Source organism: Melopsittacus undulatus, chromosome Z (assembly GCF_012275295.1).
Source record: "Melopsittacus undulatus isolate bMelUnd1 chromosome Z, bMelUnd1.mat.Z, whole genome shotgun sequence".
Taxonomy (NCBI): Eukaryota; Metazoa; Chordata; class Aves; order Psittaciformes; family Psittaculidae; genus Melopsittacus; species Melopsittacus undulatus.
Window position 1 is genome coordinate 23,360,168 of NC_047557.1, and position 21,250 is coordinate 23,381,417.

General features: G+C 38.9%; 1 protein-coding gene across 1 annotated transcript in view; it reads left to right on the top strand.

Moving 5' to 3' along the window:
• The window catches only part of MAST4 (microtubule associated serine/threonine kinase family member 4), a 113,793-nt gene that overhangs the window by 81,912 nt on the left and 10,631 nt on the right, over positions 1–21,250 (top strand). The window contains exons 12-23 of the mRNA XM_031051512.2: positions 1,222–1,430; positions 2,139–2,277; positions 3,330–3,462; positions 4,180–4,345; positions 7,367–7,468; positions 11,147–11,269; positions 11,515–11,627; positions 13,563–13,690; positions 13,793–14,025; positions 16,710–16,910; positions 18,712–18,941; positions 20,702–20,824. Coding sequence (XP_030907372.2) covers positions 1,222–1,430; positions 2,139–2,277; positions 3,330–3,462; positions 4,180–4,345; positions 7,367–7,468; positions 11,147–11,269; positions 11,515–11,627; positions 13,563–13,690; positions 13,793–14,025; positions 16,710–16,910; positions 18,712–18,941; positions 20,702–20,824 — 1,900 coding nt within the window. The remainder of the gene's footprint in view (positions 1–1,221; positions 1,431–2,138; positions 2,278–3,329; positions 3,463–4,179; positions 4,346–7,366; positions 7,469–11,146; positions 11,270–11,514; positions 11,628–13,562; positions 13,691–13,792; positions 14,026–16,709; positions 16,911–18,711; positions 18,942–20,701; positions 20,825–21,250) is intronic.

The following is a 21,250-nucleotide window of genomic DNA, read 5'->3' on the forward strand; positions in this document are numbered from 1 at the left end:
AATCCCAGTGGAAAGTATCACAATTGCCTGCCTGTGACTATATGACTGGAGAATGGGATTTAGAGAGCTGGAGAAACACAGCCAGAATGTCCCAAATAGTTACTGGACTACATAGTCCTTAGAACTTACTGGCTCTTATCTTTAAATATGGTTGTAATGATCCTATAGATCCACATGATCTGCAAAGACTTATTAAGGTGCTGTAATAATTTGTTCTGATTAGTATCTGTCTTTCAGGAGTTCATCCCCCGTTTTCTCCTTGTAGTCTTTTCTGTCTGTAAACACTCACTGCTGTGGTAATTATATACTGGACATGCTATAAGCATTAAATGCTACAATGCAGTTTTCAGGCAAGGCAGACATTTTCATGATTTGCCTCAAGGGATTCTGAGAAATGCAGCAGTAACATCCTGTGTCAGTGTTTCATGGCTGGATGATTCCTTGAGCATTGAAAGAAAGAAGGCTTGTACATGTGAGGTTTTCTTTCAGCTGGTTTCCCTGCCTTAACCTTATCTAACCAGGCTTACAGGAGACTCAGTACCGAGTACCTCAGTGGAAATTCAGTATGTCAAGATACATCTTAACTCCATGCTACCATGTGGTTAATGTAGTGATCTTTGTTTCGGATTACCTACTGGTGACCTACCCCTGATATGGATCAGTGCTGATGTCAGGGACTGAAAAAGAACAGAATAGTTAGCACCTGGCAACAAGGGAGCTACCCCATCAAACAGCTTTGAAGCAAACCTCTTGAGAAACCTGTGACATGTTTTAAAATCAACACACTTACAGAATAAGCATTTGTAAGAATGATTTTATAACAATGTGCCACAGCTGGGTTTTGTATATAATCCTTTGTTGGTGGAAACACCCAAAATCTGCCTGAGCTGAGAGCATTTGCTATGTCTGTTGGACAGCATTTGCTGTATCTGCTGTTTGGTTTTGGGACACAGGGCAAGGGGGAGTTGTTTGGTTTTAGTCTGTGTACTGATTTTTGTTGACTGAGGTTCATCCTGATTATAGAATAAAATGAAGTTTGTAGCCATTCTGTAATGTAAAAGGCAGGTCAACTACATTAAGGAAAACATAAACCTTTTATATAATGCATACACAGTTTTAAAAAATACATTTTTTTGTAAAAAAGAAAAGTTTTTAAAATATATATATTTTAACAGTTATTCAGAGTTTTTTCTTTCTCTCTCCCATTTGAACCTTCTTCAGTGCGGTTTATTTTGTGAGACACAAAGAAACCAGACAAAGATTTGCCATGAAGAAAATTAATAAGCAGAATCTCATCCTCCGAAACCAGATCCAACAGGCCTTTGTTGAGCGTGATATCCTGACATTTGCAGAAAATCCATTTGTAGTCAGCATGTATTGTTCTTTTGAAACAAGGCGTCATTTATGTATGGTCATGGAGTATGTAGAAGGTAAAGTGGCTGTTCTATTTTCATTTTCTTACAACAAGAAAGAAAAATAACCCATATGGTACTTGCATTAGAAAGGCTTCCTTGGGTCCTCTGTACTCTGGCAATACAGATTTATGCTCTAAATCCAACAGCAAGGTGGCTTTTTTCTAGTCATCTTCCAGACGGAGCTTGTAAAACACTTGAACTCCAGCTGCAATGGGAAATAACTGCTGTTTGAATAAGTTCCTCATGGACTATAATCCTAAGTGTCCTAGTGTTCAGAAATTCTTGTGGAAATGCAGTTTGCTTTTCTGGAGTTGAAATTTTCATTAGCACATGGGGTATTTGTACTAGTTACTTTTAGAAAGGAAGAGGCAAGAGGAAGTAATTTGAAAAGGTTCTGATACTGAAGTAGACAGTGAACAGAGGCAGTGCAAGATGAAATATGTAGACTATGGTTGTGTGGGGTTGGGATTTTTTTTTGATCACTCCACCTGTAGCAGCACAGATTTTACTAGTTTCCAGCTGAACCCTTTAACTACTCACTCCCAGCTTCACACTGTGTTTCCAGTACAATAGTTGGTATGGTTACATGGTCAATTGAATCATTTGACTGGCAAATAAAGATTTATGGCTGCAGTGTGTGTCTCCTTCTGCAGCATATATGACTTATACTGATACTACTCAAAATCTATAGTGTCATCTGGAACATTTGTTCTGTTTCCACAGGTGGAGATTGTGCTACTTTGATGAAGAACATGGGTCCCCTACCTGTAGACATGGCAAGGATGTACTTTGCAGAGACTGTTCTGGCCTTGGAATACCTTCATAATTATGGAATTGTACACAGGGATTTGAAACCAGACAAGTACGTATATAGAATATACCCAAAAGAAGACTTAGAAGTTATTAGATAAAATATCAAAGGTATAAACTTCCTTTGAAATGTACTTGAAATGTTTTGTTGGTTTTTGTTTGTTGGGTTTTTTTTAAAATGAAATGTTATGTAGATTCACAATTTCTGCACAATATTTGAATTTTTCCCTACCTGCAGTAACAGAAAATGTGGATTGTTTGTTTTGTTTTTTTTCCAAAAGAGATTTTTTGAATTTTTGGTCTTTCAGATGCAAAAGATAAGAGTAGCAGGGGAAAAAAAAAAGTGCTTACTCTTCCAGCTGAATTGAGAGAAATTGATTTTGGTTATTAAGGAAAAGATCTTTTTAAGTATGCTTAAAACACTGTTTTAAGACTTAAGTATCACCAACTTGCAGATACTTGCATATATGAAGATTGCCCAGATTGGGAAATCTTTCCTATTGCATGAGGTTTTGTTTGGTTATTTTTTTCAATATTTAGAAAACTGTTTCTTCTGTACATATAAATAACATTACAGCAAGTAGCTGCAGTAAAAAGTATAGTAGCTGCAAGTTTCACATTTAAAGAGAAAGAATTAGATCATTATTCTTGAGTGACAGTACCTTCATAACATGATACTTCAGGCCAGTGTAGTATTAGTTACTGACTAACTTAATACCTGAGTATTTTTTCAATTAATGACCCACAGAAAATGCTCTCCTCATTTAAAAAGCAACATTTATTCTATTCTAGGTCTTTCAGATTATGACTGTTTCTTTTTCTTCAAAGCATATAACATTCAGCTCTCAACATTTGTATGGTTCTATAAAATGTTGTGCAATTGCATATGACAAACTGTTTACATCTGCTAATAGTAACAAATGTAAGACTCAGATTTTTAACCTGTTTTATTTTGTACCTTGTTAAATTACTTTTAAGCTGTCTGTATTTTTGCAGTGCTAATGGAACATTTTCATCTAATAATAGTAATAATAATGATAGTTGTAATCAGCACTGCATAATGTTGAAATATATCACAGTAATTTCAAATCATTCTAATTACAGTTTATTGGTAACGTCTATGGGCCATATAAAGCTTACAGACTTCGGCCTGTCAAAGGTGGGGCTAATGAGTTTGACTACCAATCTGTATGAGGGTCACATTGAGAAGGATGCCAGAGAATTCCTTGACAAACAAGTAAGAGACAGTCTTTTTCAGTTCTACACTGAGTGTGCAAATGAAGTGATGTTTTGCAAGTGGAATGTAGCATGATACTGTATAAACTGTTATTTCTGCATTGGTGTTCCAGTTATGTGTGTCAGTTACTTTTATTGACGCCCTGCAGATTATTCTGAGATTTTTCCTTTCTACATTAGGATCTTTTAGTAAGATGAACAGCCTAATTGTGTGAAAGTGAATCTTTGAGAGAGACAAATGGAAAACTGTTTTTAGAAAGAATTCAGGAGTCTCAGCAGAGTACTTGTGGAGCTCATTATGCATTGTACAACCAAGGGTGCTAAAATCCTTGCTATGGCCCATTTCCCTTTAAGCATGCCTCATTACCATTGCTCACAATCTGTTCACTGTAAAAGTTACTTAAGATAAAACCATCACAACTTTCATACAAAGATAAGAGTATGTTTAAGTTAAATAAAATACTTGTCATGATGGACTTCCATGTACAAAATTCAGACTGTCCTTTACATGACCGATATGCAAATATTCATTGTGATGCCTGTAAACATAGCTAGGTCATTCTAAAAACATTAGCAGTTATGTGAAGTCAGAAGACTAAAAAGTACTGAATTCCTTTTTTCCATGTTTCCATATTATGTTATGTTTCCAAAACTGTCAGTGATGTGATACAGCTCAATTAGACTTGTTTTACTTTCACACTTACTTTCTTTATTTTAGGTCTGTGGTACACCTGAATACATAGCTCCTGAAGTGATACTGAGACAGGGTTACGGAAAACCTGTGGACTGGTGGGCTATGGGAATTATCCTTTATGAATTCCTTGTTGGGTGTGTGCCATTCTTTGGAGATACACCAGAAGAGCTGTTTGGACAAGTAATCAGTGGTGAGGATCATTGTAAAAAAAACCCGGATTACTTATTTTGCTGTGAAACATGTCAATTTCTGTTACTAGTAAATATATCTACAACTTTACTGATAGGCTAGATTTTCAAGCTATATAATAATAGTTTTGCTCAAAAGCCCCACCACTATCATGTTATTTTATTAGTAGGTTGCTGTCAAAGTAGTAAGACTAAATTTGGTTTAAAAGCTGAGCTTACAGTATATTGTTGCTAAGTACAGAAATGCGGAAATGCAGTGGTTAAGCTGCATTGTTTAGAAAAGCAGTATTAGTAGAAAAGTAGTGCCACTGTGGCACAGTGATCTCAGTCTTTAGCGAAGAAATTATACCCAAGAAGAAACGGTTAAAATATATTTGCATAAATGGGAACATGCCTCATGGCACAATGAAGAAATTAACAAAGACGTAATAAAACCCTAAAACAAATGTCTCACAAATAATAACTAATGGGAAAGAGAAGGAAACAAATTCAGTTCACAGATTGCAAATGATTTCATTGGTGATTGTTGTAGTGCAATGTTATTTCTGTAGCAGCTGTTCTTCCATTTAAAATTCAATAACCCTTTAGTTCTTAACCTGCAAGCTGACCCTAAGTATTGTTATGTGGCTTATGGCAAAACTGAATGATAATTAAACAGAATTGTTTACTATCCTGCCTGCTGTTTCCATAAATTTCCCAGATGCATAGATGTAGAGGGTCTCTATTTATGCCAAGAGTTTAACAGAATAGCATCTCTTACTATTTCCCAGCCTGTTTTATAGTCTGCTTAAAATGTCCAGTAGCTAAGACAAAAACCACCAAACAGCAAACCAAAACAACTGTCAAAAAAACAGCCCACACAACAACCAGAAAGCCTGACAGAAACAAAACTGACCATACCTCTGGTGTTATACTCTGAGACAGTGAGAATGCAGCAAAGCCCCTTTTGTACTTATGGAGACACTGCCATCATCTCGCTTTCCTCCGTATGTGAAGCTGAAAGCCAAACTTGCTTGTAAACTGTAATGAAATGGATTTGTGTGTTGCCTCTAGTATATGACCTCTTTATACAACATCCTGGCTGTTCATGGATTTATAACCATGTTGTTTTCTGATGTGATACGCCAAGTCCTGAGCTGCAAGGAGAATCAACTGTTTAATTAACGTAAGCAGCAAATGCTGGCTTTGTTCTGAATGCCTCATGGCTGCAATGCATATTCATGCTTTATTTTCCAAATCAAATTCAAACTGCAGTGGAAGCTGTAGGCAGGCAAACATGAAAATAACTCATGTTTTTATTGCATTTCCAGACATGTGCGCATGTGTTTTTATCTTTATGCTCTCTGACTGAGAGAAGGGGAGGGAATAGTCTAAAATTAATGACAACATTTGCACTTCAGACTTTATTTTGTGCGTGGCAATAATTTTAAATTTTGGAAAACAAATTATCATGTGTTATAATCTAGCTGATACTTACGTAAATAACCTTATCTGTTTGAATGTGTCCATTTTATCTTCCAGAAACTGTAGAAGTGTAAGTTTGTAAACTCGATCTATTCTCCCTGGCTCTCCAAGCCTCTTGGTCAGCTTAGTTTCCTCTTTTGTACTTGACTGTTATTTTAAATATCCTTACTCTCTGAAACCATTCTTGCAGCATCTGCAGGAGAATTCTTTTGTTGTATAAGTTTCCTATGCTAAAATATACGGTCCAAGGGTATAAATACTAAAATACATGCTGAACTATATGGTACAAGGATATTCAGCTGTAAAAGCTGTGTTAAAGAACCCAGTCCATAGCCTGGATTTTTGTTAATTTTCTGTGGGTGAAATTCTATAATCTACTTTAAAATCTTGTTCCTCATATTATACCTTGCTCTTTCTTCATTGTAGGTTGCCTTCCCTGCCCCCAGTCTATATAAGTAACAGCCATGGCAGGCCTCAGTATAAATAAATTTAGACGCTTAAAATGTTAATTAAAACAGAATGTTAAAAATAGTGCTTCAGAAACATTTATGCCTCTTATTTCAGTACCTTTCCTTAAACTCTGAAATACAGCAATTAACCTTTTGTGTAGCTTCTAGTGGTTATTTCTCCAATTCTGATAGTTTTTAAGGAAAAGTCTAGATCATACAATGACAAATCCGTAAGTCTTCTCTGATTTTTGAGCATTCTGTTTCTCTGATGCCAAAATTCTTTTACCTCTTAAGAAAATTCTGCCGAGTTTTGTCTAAACCTGTAGTATATTACATTCTTAGAGGCAGCTTCTGATAGAAATCAGACAAAACTCGCTGTGTAAGCTTCTTATAAAGGTCATGTTCTTATCAAAACTGGCACAATTTTCCATTGTTTAATTTAAATGAATATGTGGCAGATTTTTTTCAGCCTTACATGAATACTGCAGGACTTAATATATTGGTTGCATGATTTAAGTCCAACTTGCTATGAGGTGCAAAAGCCTTAGTGGTAGAAGAGTCAGAGTGAGGTGCAAGTATGCAGCACTTGCAAGAAAGCTCCATTAGTATGTATCTTTCCAGAGCAGAGTCCAATACCTTGGCCGTTAGTCATGGAAGTCTGCTAGCATTAGAAGAGAAAGATTGCAGATGTGAGCAGTGACTGCTAGGCCAGGTCAGCTGTGTCCTTAACAGCAATTTCCATTGAACAGAACTAAAATTTAAAGCATGATTTGGGTGGGGTGGCCAGGAAGAAGGGACAGCATACAAGTTGTGCTCGTATTTTGCAATAGTTTTCCATCAGCCAAGCATTCCTTTATTCTGTTGTTAAACACAGTTTGGGGTGAAAGGATACTTCGGAGGAAAATGGGAACATACGTTCTCATAAACAGCGTGTTTATGGAGTTTGTATAGAGAGTAGGAAAATCAGAAGTAATTGGTATGCAACAGACAGCAACTTGAAAAGTTGCCTTAATGCAGCTTGACTGATAGCTTGCTATGAGAGCTTTCAGAGTTTCTGCTAAGTGTTGGGATCAGACTTCAGTAATAACAAACAACTTTTTGTTGTGCTAGATGAAATCAACTGGCCTGAAAAGGATGAAGCACCACCTCCAGATGCCCAGGATCTGATTACCCTGCTGCTCAGGCAGAATCCATTGGAAAGACTGGGAACAGGTTAGGAGGCCCTGTTTTATATTGTTAGTGTGCTGGAAATGGTTTGTGTATTCAGCATTGCGAGCTTTTGTTCACCTGTTTGTTTTGCTTGGGAAATACCTATCAGGACAAGTAGCATGACAGCATGCCATGATAGCAGATGATGACTGTCCTTTTTTTGGAGTTTACATATATGTGGTCATTTGGAATTACTCTTCTCTTAATTCTCTACATAAACCATAAATTTTTCAAAGATCCAGTTAGCTGTTAGATGGTGTTCTTTCATGGATACAGCGTTAAATAACATAGAAGTAGGGAAGAGGAATCAATACACAGCTAATGCTTCCTTTTGCAGAAGTATCTTAGCCTGGCAAATTAGTTCCTCCAGGCTTTAGGGTGGATTATGGGTACTCTAACTAATTGTTCAGAAATGACTGTCTGAAGTTGTATTGTGAAAGGTCTTGTAATTCAGCAAGCACTACTGCCTTGCATGAAAAAGAACAAAACCCTAAGTGTGAATGTTAAGGAAGTAAATGGGTATCAGTGGGAACACAAGCTGTCACCTTATTCCCCTGTGGTCATTCAGTGCTACGCTCTTTCCATTTTGAGAGAAGAACCTCTTAAAATGGAATGAGCATGTGGTATTAGGAGCATTGAGCCTGCTTAGGCTAATGAAAACATTGTACATTTATGTAATAGAATTTGCTAGCTGATGGAACAGGATTTTTCTGGGAATTGGATGAGAAGCACTAATGAAGAATATTGCACATGATTTTTGAAGTGTTAATGTATGGAATCCCCTGTCATTGGCAGCCATTCCACTGACCAAAGCACTACATAAACACAGCAAAAAAGACTTCCTGTGCAAAAGAGCCTGAATGTAAAGGTATAGTCTTATTTATGGTGAACACTGTATGCCATGAATAGAATACATGGGGATGCTAAGGAAACCTAGTGGCAGGTTGAATCGGCATGACAGTACTTGGAAAATTGCTGGCAAATCTGAGTCCAGTGCCCCGAGCTGAACAAGAGTGAAGCAGATGTCTTGTCCTAGTCAGCTTCTCTTGCTGCTGCCTGCTTCATCTGCTACAAAGGGCACCACTGCCAAAGGCAAAATAAAGAGCCACAACTAATTCCATTCCTTTCTTTTACGTATACTCCTTTCAGGTATTGTTGTTTCATTGCCAAGATGCTTTTTCCTGGTAAATACAGTGTTAATTCAAGGCTGTGAGCCTCCCTGTGAGCGGCTGGGTCAGAAGTAGATTGCAAATTCTGCCTGTCTTGCTACAGCTGGTTGAGAAAGTGAATTGGCTAGAATGAGGCTGTCTACTACTGTGATGGTCAGTGCCAACACATGGAACATCTGTGCAGTGGCTGATTTCTTTAAACTGTTCGTGGTCTCTCAAAGCTGACAGCCTGTCTCTCAAAGCTGACAGCCTGAAGAAGGAAATCGGGCAGCCATTTCTTTGGAGCACAGAGGGGTGTTCAGAAGCCACAACAAAGTTGTTGGGTTTTTTATTAATGTTAGAAAGAACTTCAGGAACAAGAGACTGCAATGTGACAGGTCCCATCGGGGCTCTGGAAAAACAGCACTGTTTATCCCAGGCTCCACCATGCATTTCAAATAGCAGCACTATCTGTCTAACATGTATTAGCTAGCTGCATAGCACTCTGTGAAAATCCTAATTGTGTATTTGCTCAGGAGACCTGAGTGGCATAGTTAAATTGAAGGAAGAGAGATACTATGCTTGTTTTGAAGAAGGAAAATTACAGGAAAAGGACCTCTTAGGGTTTGAGGTGTCTGATACCAATCAAGAATTACACAGTTCAGTTGTAATATCACATTGCTGTGCTGAAGAGAAATGTTCACTCCTTAGCTATGAGATGTGATTTTGGTTTCATGCAGGAATATTTGGGATTTTTTACTTTTTCCCTGCTGCAGTCAGAAAAGCAAAGAAGCAGCTTAGAAATCTTGAGACTGAGTTGGAGACCAATCCTGGAGACTTGAGACTTTGTCAGTGGCTCTCTGCTGACTTAGCTTTGGCATAACCAATGCTGTATCATTGTAGTGGATTGATCTTGGCTGGCCACCAGCTGCCTGCCATGACTGCCCTATCACTTCTCCTTTCTCAGCTGGACAGGGATGAAAATGCATTTAAAGATTTGTGGATTGAGGTAAAGACAGGGAGAGATCACTCAGCAGTTACTGTCACTGGTAAAACAGACCTGGCTTGGGGAAACCAGTTTAGTTTATTGCCATTTAACATTGGAGTAGCATAACAAGAAATAAGAACAAACCTAAAAACTCCTTCCTTACACCCCTCCCTTCTTCCTGGGCTCAACTTCACTCCCAGTTTCTTTGTCTTCTCCTTGCAAGTGCCATAGAGGCACAGGGAATGGGGATTGCAGTCAGTTGATTACATATCTCTGCTGCTCATTCCTCTCCTCATATTCCCACATTCCAGTGCGGGATCCCTTCCACAGGAGACAGTCTTCCACCAGCTTTATCAGTATAAGTCCTTCCCATGGGCTGCAGTTATTCATTAACTGCTCCAGCATGAGTCCCTTCCGTGGAGTCACAGCTCCTGCCAGGAGCCTGCTCCAGCAGGGGCTTCTCACAGGGTTACAGCCTCCTTCAGGCATCCCCCTGCTCCGGTGTGGGCCCCCCGTCCAGGGGCTTCAGGTTGGAGATCTGCTCCAGCATGAGCCTCCATGGGCTGCAGGGGAATATGTCATCCACCATGGACGTCCATGGGCTGCAGCCCTCAACAACCTGCCTCACCGTGGGCTGCACTGTAGGCTGCAGGGGAATCTCTGCTCTGCCTGGAGCATCTTCTCCTTTCAGCAGCCTAGGTGTCTTGTAGAGTTTCTGCTCTTGCATATTCTCTCTCCTCTCTGTGCTGTTGTGCAGCAGATTTTTTCCTCCTGTGAATGTGTTATCACAGGGGCACTACCAGTGTCACTGATGGGCTTGGCCTTGGCCAGTGGTGGGTTCCTCCTGAGCCTGGCTGGCATTGGCTCTGTCAGACATAGGGGAAACATCTGGCATCCTCTCATAGAAGCCACCCCTGCAGCCCTCCACTACCAAAACTGTGGCACATAAACGCCGTACAATCCAATTGGCAGTAATTCTTGCTGCAGGTTACCTGTTCAGTTTTTAGTGTTAGATTAATGCTTGTTAATAACATACTCACCTAGCCCCCCAGTACAAAAATTCCAGTATTTCATTGTGTTCTTATAGTTGCTTCTTAACTTGAAACTAGTTTCATTGTATAACAAGAAGGGGGAGTAATCTTTAAGAAGATAAATTATAAAGTATTTCCTATTAAGAATCATTTTCATTACTTTCTAACTTACACTTACTGATCTAATATACATATTTACATTTTTATGATTACTACATATTGTGCTTTTGACTAAATTGCCACTGAGAGATCATAATCAGTATATCCAGAAAAACAGAAATGTTAAGAGGGGGAAGATGATAGTGTAACGGTACTAAAGAAACAGCCACAACAAAACAGAGACGAGGAGGTACTCTGATAGGTTTAGATTCTAGTGGAAATGGCTAATAGATGTTCCTGCCTAAGGACTAAGGCTTTCCATGCTAATTTACATTTTGGCCAGGGTTTTTTTTAGGTGAATAATGTCAGAGGATGTGGTATCATTTGCTCAGTGTTTTGTCTCTGGCTCCCCCAGGTGGTGCATATGAAGTAAAGCAGCATCAGTTCTTCAGGAGCCTTGACTGGAATAGCCTGCTTAGGCAGAAAGCAGAATTTATTCCACAGTTGGAATCTGAAGATGACACAAGTTATTTTGACAGTAGGTGCTTGATGGTATAAAAAATCCTGTGAAGAACACCTTGTTTAAGTAATCACTGCCTTTGACTTTTGCTTACTGCTTTGAAAATGTCCTTCATCAGAACCACTGGCAGCTTGCAATTTCACTGGTGGTTTGACATTTCAGCAATAATAATCTTGGGAATAAAATTACTCTTTTTAGTTAATATTAAGCTTGGTACCCCTTCTTTATGATAAATGCACATACTTTATTTCTGTTGTCTATAGCTCGGTCTGAGAAATACCACCATATGGAAACCGAGGAAGAAGATGACACTAATGATGAAGATTTTAATTTGGAGATAAGACAGTTTTCTTCATGTTCACACAGATTTTCAAAAGTAAGTAAAAATTACTGCATTATTAGTATGTGTTGTTTAAATAAACATTTTGCTACTTGTAGAGAGTTTGGAAACAATATGGAAGAAATAGGGCATTGTTTCTTCAAGAAATGTCAACTGAAACAGAGCTAAATTAAATGAATACTGTTAAATCAAAGCATGGGAGGATTCTATAGGAACTTATCTCTTGAATCCGTAAGAAGGTAATAGAAGGTTACATAAATAGGTTGTTATATTTCTGTAGCAAATTCATAATAGCATAAGAGAAATTTTAGGGGAGCTGTTCTTTTAAATGGTAATACATGTTCATTACATAGATTTCCATGTATGCAGTTTGGATGTTGCTCCAGTTGTGCCCTATGTATCTGGCAGGTGGTGACATAATAAAGATTATAGTAGTAGCCTACAGTAGCTATTAATTAAATTACATTAGACTGAAAAGAAAAAGCAAAGTAGTGGTTAGCATGAGGTTTGGTCATGGAGAAATGTGTATTTGAGGGAGTGATTTGAGTTTTAGGAATTGAAAGTAAAACTGACTGTCCAAAGGGTAGTATACTTAAGTAGTTGAGATGAGGGCCAATTATTGCTGGATAAGGGATGCCAGTAGGAAAAGAGTGGACATGCTCAGAAGGGTAAATTGGCAGAAAATAATGGAAGTGGAATACCTAATGAGTGTGCTTCTAGTCTTAACATAGCATCCAGCAGTGATTTTTCAAAAGCTTTCTATTAAAAAACATTTCTTTAACTCACTTTAGGGACAGTTTAAAGGTATCTGGAAAGTCTGCATTTGTATCTTCTTTGTCCTGGGTTATGTTTTAAAGAAATGGTGGATTTTATGCTGGCTTTGCAGTACAACATACATACTGTATCTCTGGTAACATGACAGAGCAGAGACAGGAATCATGGATGTAGTTATCCTCATTTGATGTAGACTCCTCATTTTAACTTGGTATGTTTCAAAATCAGGTATTGGTAAATGACGCAGTCTCTCTGGGGACTTGGAGTTAGGGACAGTGGGCACAGACTGAAACACAAGAAGTTCTGTGTGAAGACAAGGAAACACTTAACTGTGAGGCTGATTGAGTACTGGCATAAGTTGTCCAGAGAGGTTGTGGAGTCTTCATCCTTGGAGGCCTTCAGAAGCCATTTGTATATTGGCCAGAGCAATCAGCTCCTAGTTGACCTTGGTTGTGCACAGAGGGGTTGGGCAATATGACCTGGTAGAGGTCCTTCCAACCTCATTTTGTGATTCTGTGAACTTCTGTCCTTTTCAAAGTTCTGTACCACTGTAATAGTTTGGTTTGTTAATGTCATTATGTCATTGCATCTCTAGCTGTGCCTCTCAGGCTGTAGAATATACAGCTGACAATTCATGTATGCTGTTTGTTAGCTAAGCAAACAACAGACTTCAGTGATCAGAGTTTATTTGCTATAAGTCCTTTAGCTAAGTAATTTTTTCTTAACTTCAAATTCAATTCAGATTAATCTTTCAGTTTTCCACACCTGACTGGTAAACACTAAGTATCTTAGGGTTAAGGTTTTTTTTACCTTGATTTGTTTTATGGTTGTGTATCCAAGATGTACATTATCCTGGGTCTTAGAGACCCCAAGGCTGTGGATTTTGTTTGTATTCTCTTGGTTCACACAGCAAAATGAGGAGAAGGCTTATAAATCTCTAATGAGAATAGATATTATTCATGATCCTGTACATGAGGAGGAAGAAAGCAAAACAGGAAAGCATTTTAAGAGCACAAACTTTGGAATTTTAAAAGGCTCAAGAAGCTTGAAGTTTACACTCGGAAATACTGTGTAAAAGTTTAGAATCACGGAACTGTTGAAATGTGTTTTTCTGCATATCTTTTTCTGTCAAATACATCAGCAGTGACTTGGGGGTTTTATTTAGTTGTTGTTGGGTTTTTTTTTTGTCTGCAATAGGTTTTTAGTAGCATAGATCGAGTTGCTCAAACACAAGGTGAAGAAAAGGAAGATGCAGGAGACAAAACAAAAAGTGTGACGTTGCCTTCTGTGGAATCTTTAAGCTGGAGTTCGGAATATTCTGAAATGTAAGTAGAAGGAGGTTCTGGAAGTGATCCATGTCTTGCTTGCCAGGTGACAGGCCTCCTTATCTCAATAACTGCATGAGTGTTTGTTTATTTTTAATGCAGACAACAAATATCTACATCCATCTCCTCTGACACTGAGAGTAGCAGGCAGCGTTGCAGCTCTGGTTTGCTTCCAAAGTTGGCCATATCAGCTGAAGGAGAACAGGATGATTCTGCTGGCTTAGTAGGACGCCAGGAGGAACAGGAAAAGCCTGTGTTTGTGAGTGAGGAAGTACTGCAAGATGAACCTGAAGTAACCACTCCAGCAAGTACAATCAGCAGCTCCACACTGTCAGGTAGTCCACAATGGGTCTCTTTTGACATTAAAATTATGGGCCTTTTTTGTTTAGCAGTAACATTCATGGATTTAAAAGTCAGGTATTTCAGAACTGCTTTAAAAAATAGCCATCCTAAAAGAGGTCTGGTTTGGGCTTAGGCTCAAGTTAATAAAATCTTGTGAAAATATGTATGAAATTTTCAACATTTGTGGAAACACCAACATATGGAGTTACCCCACAGAGTCTGGAGGGCATCTCAGCAAGTGAATAAAACAGTGACTTGATCATTGAGCCTTTGCAGGATCCTTCTGTGGCAAAAAGGAGTCTTAAATCCCTTGAGCACTTAAAGCACTATTTTCATCTTTCCTCTCTGAAGTTGGTGTTCCTTTTTTATTTTTTTGAGCATCCTGCAGTGGACCTGTATTACTGTTCTCCATGCTACACCGTTGTTTGGTTTTAATTAAGACATCTTGATGACACACAATTTTCACAATTGGTAGGATTGTCTTTGACTTGTGGAAGTCATTTTTGTCATTAGGAATCTAAAAGGAAGTGTTGTAAACCATTCCTTCCTTAATTTATTTGCTTTGTGCATCCCTCTCCCAGAAGAAGTATTTGCATGCATTTCAGTAGACTCTAGGGCCCTACCATCTTGCTTGATTTATTCTTTCAGACAACAGCTTTGTATAACTGTTTGGAACTCCTGATACTTAACACAGATCTGGGCCTATATCGGTTTCATTATTGTCCATAAATAGGTTCCAGTTACCTTCTCTACACATTTACCTGTCTTCAGCTTACTTCTCTTTTGTATCTCACTGAGTTTTCCAAGATAGCCCTTTCTATTCCCATACTCCTGTTTTCCCTTGCAGTTCGCATTTTCCTTCCCCTTCCTCTCCATTTCTGGAAAGATAAATTTCCTCGGGCTCACAGCCATTTCCATTTCCTTCTCTTGGCAAAAACCGTGACTGTGCTGTATACCAAGTTTTGCCCACTGCCTGTGTTAGAGCGTTGGCCTTAACATAGCATTCACAGTAATTACTCAAAGCAAACCACTTCTGTTACACTTAAGAACAATTTCTTTTTTTTTTTGGCCCATCAGCAGTGCAATAGTCAGTGACCTTAAACTAATACTAGGAATTTCTATGCTGTGTCTTTGAATAGGCAACCTACCCATGATGTGTGAGCCTTTATGGTTTTTTCATTCTCTGAAACATCGCTGTCCTTCCTCCATTTAGTGTCATTGAAGTTCCTTACCTATGATAGACTAATACCAATGTAGTTGTAATGATGAGTTTAGTGTTGCCAGGTATCTTTCTGCTTTGTGATAGAAAACCACCTAAAGAATAAAAGCAAATGACTAAAAATAAAATTATCCTCAGTATTTTAATGATTTTTGGAAAACTTGTGAAGCTGATAGCAATGTATGCAGCATTAGAGCCTTTCATTTACTTCAGGAGGAATTCACATGAAAGATAGGTGTATGCTTAAGTTGGTGAGTGCTGCATATAGAAATACCAAACTTGCTTCATTTTTAGTCAGTGGCTGCAAAAAATTATAGAATCATAGAATAGTTAGGGTTGGAAAGGACCTTAAGATCATCGAGTTCCAACCCCCCTGCCATGGGCAGGGACACCTCACACTAAACCATATTACCCAAGGCTTCATCCAACCTGGCCTTGAACATTGCCAGGGATGGAGCATTCACAACCTCCCTGGGCAACCCATTCCAGCACCTCACCACCCTCACAGTAAAGAATTTCTTCCTTATATCCAATCTAAACCTCTGCTGTTTTAAATTTCAACCCATTACCCCTTGTCCTGTCACTACAGTCCCTAATGAAGAGTCCCTCTCCAGCATCCCTGTAGGCCCCTTTCAGATACGGGAAGGATGCTATGAGGTCTTCATGCAGCCTTCTCTTCTCCAGGCTGAACAGCCCCAACTTTCTCAGCCTGTCTTCATACAGGAGGTGCTCCAGTCCCCTGATCATCCTCGTGGCCCTCCTCTGGACTTGTTCCAACAGTTCCATGTTCTTTTTATGTTGAGGACACCAGAACTGCACACAATACTCCAAGTGAGGTCTCCCGAGAGCAGAGTAGGGGGGCAGGATCACCTCCTTCAACCTGCTGGTCACGCTCCTTTTGATGCAGCCCAGGATACGGTTGGCTTTCTGGGCTGTAAGCACACACTACAGCTGGCTCATGTTCATTTTCTCATTGACCAACACCCCCAAGTCCTTCTCCGCAGGGCTGCTCTGAATTTCCTTTTTGCCCAACCTGTAGCTGTGCCTGGGATTGCTCTGACCCAGGTGTAGGACCTTGCACTTGTCATGGTTAAAATTCATGAGGTTGGCATCAGCCCACCCCACAAGCGTGTCAAGGTCCCTCTGGATGGCATTCCTTCCCTCCAGCTATCAACCAAACCACACAGCTTGGTGTCATCGGGAAACTTGCTGAGGGCGCACTCAATCCCACTGTCCATGTCACCGACAAAGATGTTAAACAAGACCGGTCCCAACACTGATCCCATTGCTTCAATTCGTTTTGTTAATGTTTATTCATTCTTGAGTGCAGAAAAATTGCTCAGATTTCTGTAAAGTTTTATGAACATGGAAGAAAAAACCCTATGTCGCAGTTGTACCATTTCTCCTCCCTGACCCCCAGTTTTCCCTCAACATGTTTGTCCCTTCTTCTTTGTACAGTTGGCAGTTTTTCAGAGCACTTAGATCAGATAAATGGAAGAACTGAGAGTATCGACAGCAGAGATAACTCCTCAAAGCCACCCAATGAAGTTGCATCTCACATGGCTCGCCAGCGATTAGAAAGCACAGAGAAAAAGAAGACCTCTGGAAAAGTCACAAAGTCCCTTTCTGCGAGTGCTTTGTCCCTCATGATCCCAGGAGGTAGAGATAAATCTTTTTGTTTCAGTTTTTACTATTTACTCATATCTGATGGTGTATGACGTAAATGCAAGATTTTGGAGAGGCCACGATGAATTGTGTCACACTTCTCTTGTTCCCATGCGTTACTAGATGATACAGTCTCGTCAGTGAGTTACAGTGGTCACATTACAGCTGAAGGACCTTCTTTGACAGGCAGAAATACAGCTTTGTGGTGACTACTTTGTGTTTGACCATGTGTGTGCACAGCAGGAAGCATGATTCAGTGTTTGGCCCATTGTACAGTAGGGATGTAGCTGAAGTTTTAAGTAGTTCGCTACATGCAGCCACAGGAATAGCCGTTTGTTACAGCTGTTTGTTTGTTACAGCTGTTTGTTACAGCAGCACTTTCAGCCTTACTAGGTCTTCCTCTTCTCCCAAAAGAAAGGTGATAAACCAGAAAGATTAGCTGTCACAGGAGCATGATACAGACATGGGTAATTACACAGCCAAGAAACATTCCAGGGTTTGTCATCAGTTTGTACTCTAGTAGTTCTTTCACAGTTGTCAAGCAAGAATCGCTAAATTCAGAGATGATACGTACTGAGTTACTTCCTTTTAGTTGCTGAGTTACTTTCTTTCAGTTTAATCTCAGCATTGTTCTATAAAATACAAACTTAGCTTTAGTTACACCTGAACTGTTGTCATCATATCCGTATTAACCAAAATCTTACACATTAGCTGTACCTGCTGTCCAAAAAAACCCTACCTTATTCATATTTATCCATGAAGTAAACTACAGCAACAGACAACCAGTATTCCTGATCTGAGTCATATAGCTGAGAGTCACAGAGCATGTCCCAGGCACAGTAGAAGGCAGAGTGTCGGAAATCTTGGCATGTTTCAGAGCTAGAAGGTGACAGTGACAGCCACCCTTGGGGCTTGGTTGTTCTATGGGATTTCAGTATTAGCCTGGTGATACTGATCTCTGGGAGCCTCTGATGACTCGAATTCAGGGAGTAGTGCTTCTGCTGTCAAAGTGTATCTGCCCTCGCATGACATGGCTTGGCATGGAACACCAAACCTGGGATGCATTCCTTTGCAGACCTGTCACCCTGTTACAGGCACCAGAGTATGTTTTCTGCTGCTGCAGTTGTGTTTACATTTGCACAATAATGAGCACATAGTGATTTCAAAATGGTGAAATAAAATGAAGCTGTAACTAGTACTGTTGTTGCAAGAAATTCTCGTACATGGGTGCAGCAAAATGTAGTAGTGGGGCCTTGTTATAAGCATTGAGTTACTGTCCTATATACCAGTATGTGGCTTAATTACATTAGTCTTTATCTGTATGTATATATAACTGAAACAAAATAAAACCCAAAATCAGCACAAACCAAACAACCCCAAATTCAAACTAGTGCTTTATTTATCATTGCTGCATGATTTGCGGATAGTTTTGGGTGTACTCAAATAATATCTGCTACCAAACTCGATTTTTTTTTTTTAAATGAGTATTTGTTAGGAAGAGTCTGGAATTGGTCTTTGAAAGTTAGCAATGAATGTATTTCCTTTCTAAAAGGAAACACATGTAACAAGGCAACTCTTGCATTAAAAAGTGCACTTTACAGGGGAAGAAGTTCTACGATCTGGTTGTTGCTTAAACAGGTAGGATAAAAACTGATGGAGGAGGAGAGTGTTTATTCAAAGACAGTGATAAAATTTGACATAAAGATGTCATAAAATTAAGCACATTGCGTGTTCTGTGTCTGTATTTGTGTGTGCTCAGAATGTACTTTAAGTAGCCAGAGTTTTTTTCTTCCAGATGTGTTTGGTGTTTCTCCTTTGGGAAGTCCTATGTCTCCTCATTCCCTGTCATCTGACCCTTCATCCTCCCGAGATTCATCTCCCAGCCGTGATTCATCAATTGCTGCTCCAAGTCCTCATCAACCAATAGTAATTCACAGCTCAGGAAAAAAGTATGGCTTCACCATCCGAGCAATCAGGGTTTACGTGGGTGACAGCGATATCTACACTGTACATCATATTGTTTGGGTAAGATAATACATTTTTTGCCTATATTCAGCCACAGAAAACTGTAATGATGAATTTTCTTTTGAATTTTATACCTGTGGTATCTGTTTGTTGACTGTTGCTGTATAAATCATGATGTTGTGTCAAAACAGTTTGCTTAGAATGGAATTTGTGCCTGTACACAAGGCTGATGTTGACTGTAGGGACAACACAAGCTACCACATATGATGCCCTTCCACATGGTTCTGCACTTCCCCTTTTGGAAAGTTTGGCAATTGTGAATAGCCGTGTGTAAGTTCAAAGTGCTGTGGCTTAGAAATCCAACGGGTTGATGCAGCCCCCCTCTTTGATTGAGGGCAGTATCTGCACAACCAGGAGATGGTAAGCAGAAATAGTTGAAATACACAGGGAATCTATTAAACTGCATCAATTAAGGGATTAATGAAATCAGCAGTATTTTTTACTGGACACAAGTAGGTTGACCTCAAGCACTGGCTTTTTTTTGTGTAGAAATGTATAAATCACTTGGAATTGTGCATACTTCTGAGGGCTAGGCATAGGAAAAAGACTCAGCTGTCTTGAATGAATCTTGTATTTCTCATTCTTTCTTCACAACTAATTTCAAGTGGAAGACAGTCTAAAGGAAAAGATGGAAGTGCTTTCATTGGTTTTCAACCTCCTTAATTGTAAAATATATATGTATTTGTGTAAATATATATGCACTATTAATTTCATAATTGAGGTTGCTAACATCATGTATTTTATATCATATATTATACATGGCTTAATATTGTCTCTGTGTATAAAATATTTAAAGTACCTGAAGTAATTTTGAAAAGCTGGTTACCACAAATATCAAGATCTTTGAAGTTTTGCACAGTGCTTTAAGTATGTATTGTAGATTTTGAAGTAGCAATGCTACTGATATGGTAGTGTATTACTCATTTTTTCATTCACGTTTATCTCTCAGACCTATTAATCCATCAAAAACATTGAATGTAGAGGAAAGGGTACATTTGATAATGGAATAAATATAAAAATAGGTTTTCTTGCCACTGGTGTAGCATCACCATCAGTGAAAAGAATAAAATGGTACACTGCAGTAAAAGTGAAACCTTGGCTTTTTTCAAGACACTGTAGGTTTCTTGGGATTAGTTCAATAAGCATTGTAAGCTTTAGTGGTGGCTGCATGCCTTAAAATTCTTCAATTATAATAAATTACTTAACCTCTCTTCAGAATAATTCGAAATTCAGCTTGTTTTGGTCTGTCATCCCCTTTGTGATGTACTGTTTCCTCTAATGGACAGCCTGGTGAATTTGAACCAAATGAAAGCAATCCTTAACTATATGGTGGAGTTATTTTTTCTCATGATTAGAGTATTCCATATGACCACTGTGTTAATTACATCAGTGTTTCTCAGTGTCCATGCTAAAAGTCTTAATTCAGTTATGATGTTTTGCCATGGGGAGTGAATCACCCCTTCTCTGTTGTGCATAAAAACTGCCCTGCTATACAGATCTTCCATAACAGCAGTGGCAACAAGCAGTGTTTCAGTGAGCTTTGAAACACCCCATGTAAATATAAAATTTGAGTAGGGTAGTTGGTGGTGAAATGGCTGGTCTGATTTTCTTTTTTTCCCCTTCCTTTATATAACTTAGTATCTGTAAGTTTTCTTTACTACCAACTGATGTAGAAGGATTTCAGTAAACAAAGCCTGATCTTTAAAGTAGGTTAAACAGGGGTCCATTTTGTGTATATTCTCTTCATCTCTGATTTCCAGAATGTTGAAGAAGGAGGTGCAGCTTACCAAGCAGGTTTGAAAGCTGGAGACCTGATAACTCATATCAATGAAGAGCCAGTGCATGGTCTTGTTCATACAGAAGTCATTGAGTTGTTGATAAAGGTAACTATTGAACAACTGGGATACAAAAGCGCTTGCTGTTTTGACAGCAAGCACTGACAGCAAAAGGGTTTGCGAGGTTATGTTGATTTCCTTTAGAGATCAGTTACTGGATTTTGTAGTTGTTCAAATACAAGCTCTAAGGTACTATAGCAAGCACAGCTCTGGAGAAGGGTCAGTGACTTCATATATCCTGCTATGATTCGAGTTTTTATGCAACAAACTGGCACTGCTGCTGAAATAGTTGAAGTAACTTTGAGGCAGTGATACAAAGAGATAATCCCTGTCTCTCAAAAAATTTGTTATTTTTGAGCACTTTTTTTAATTACTCTGTCTTCAGTAGGTAATTCAGGCTTTTGATGATGAAGCTACTTCTTGTTTTCTCCTTTTAAAGTGACATCAGTGAGGAAAAGTGATAACAAAGAATAT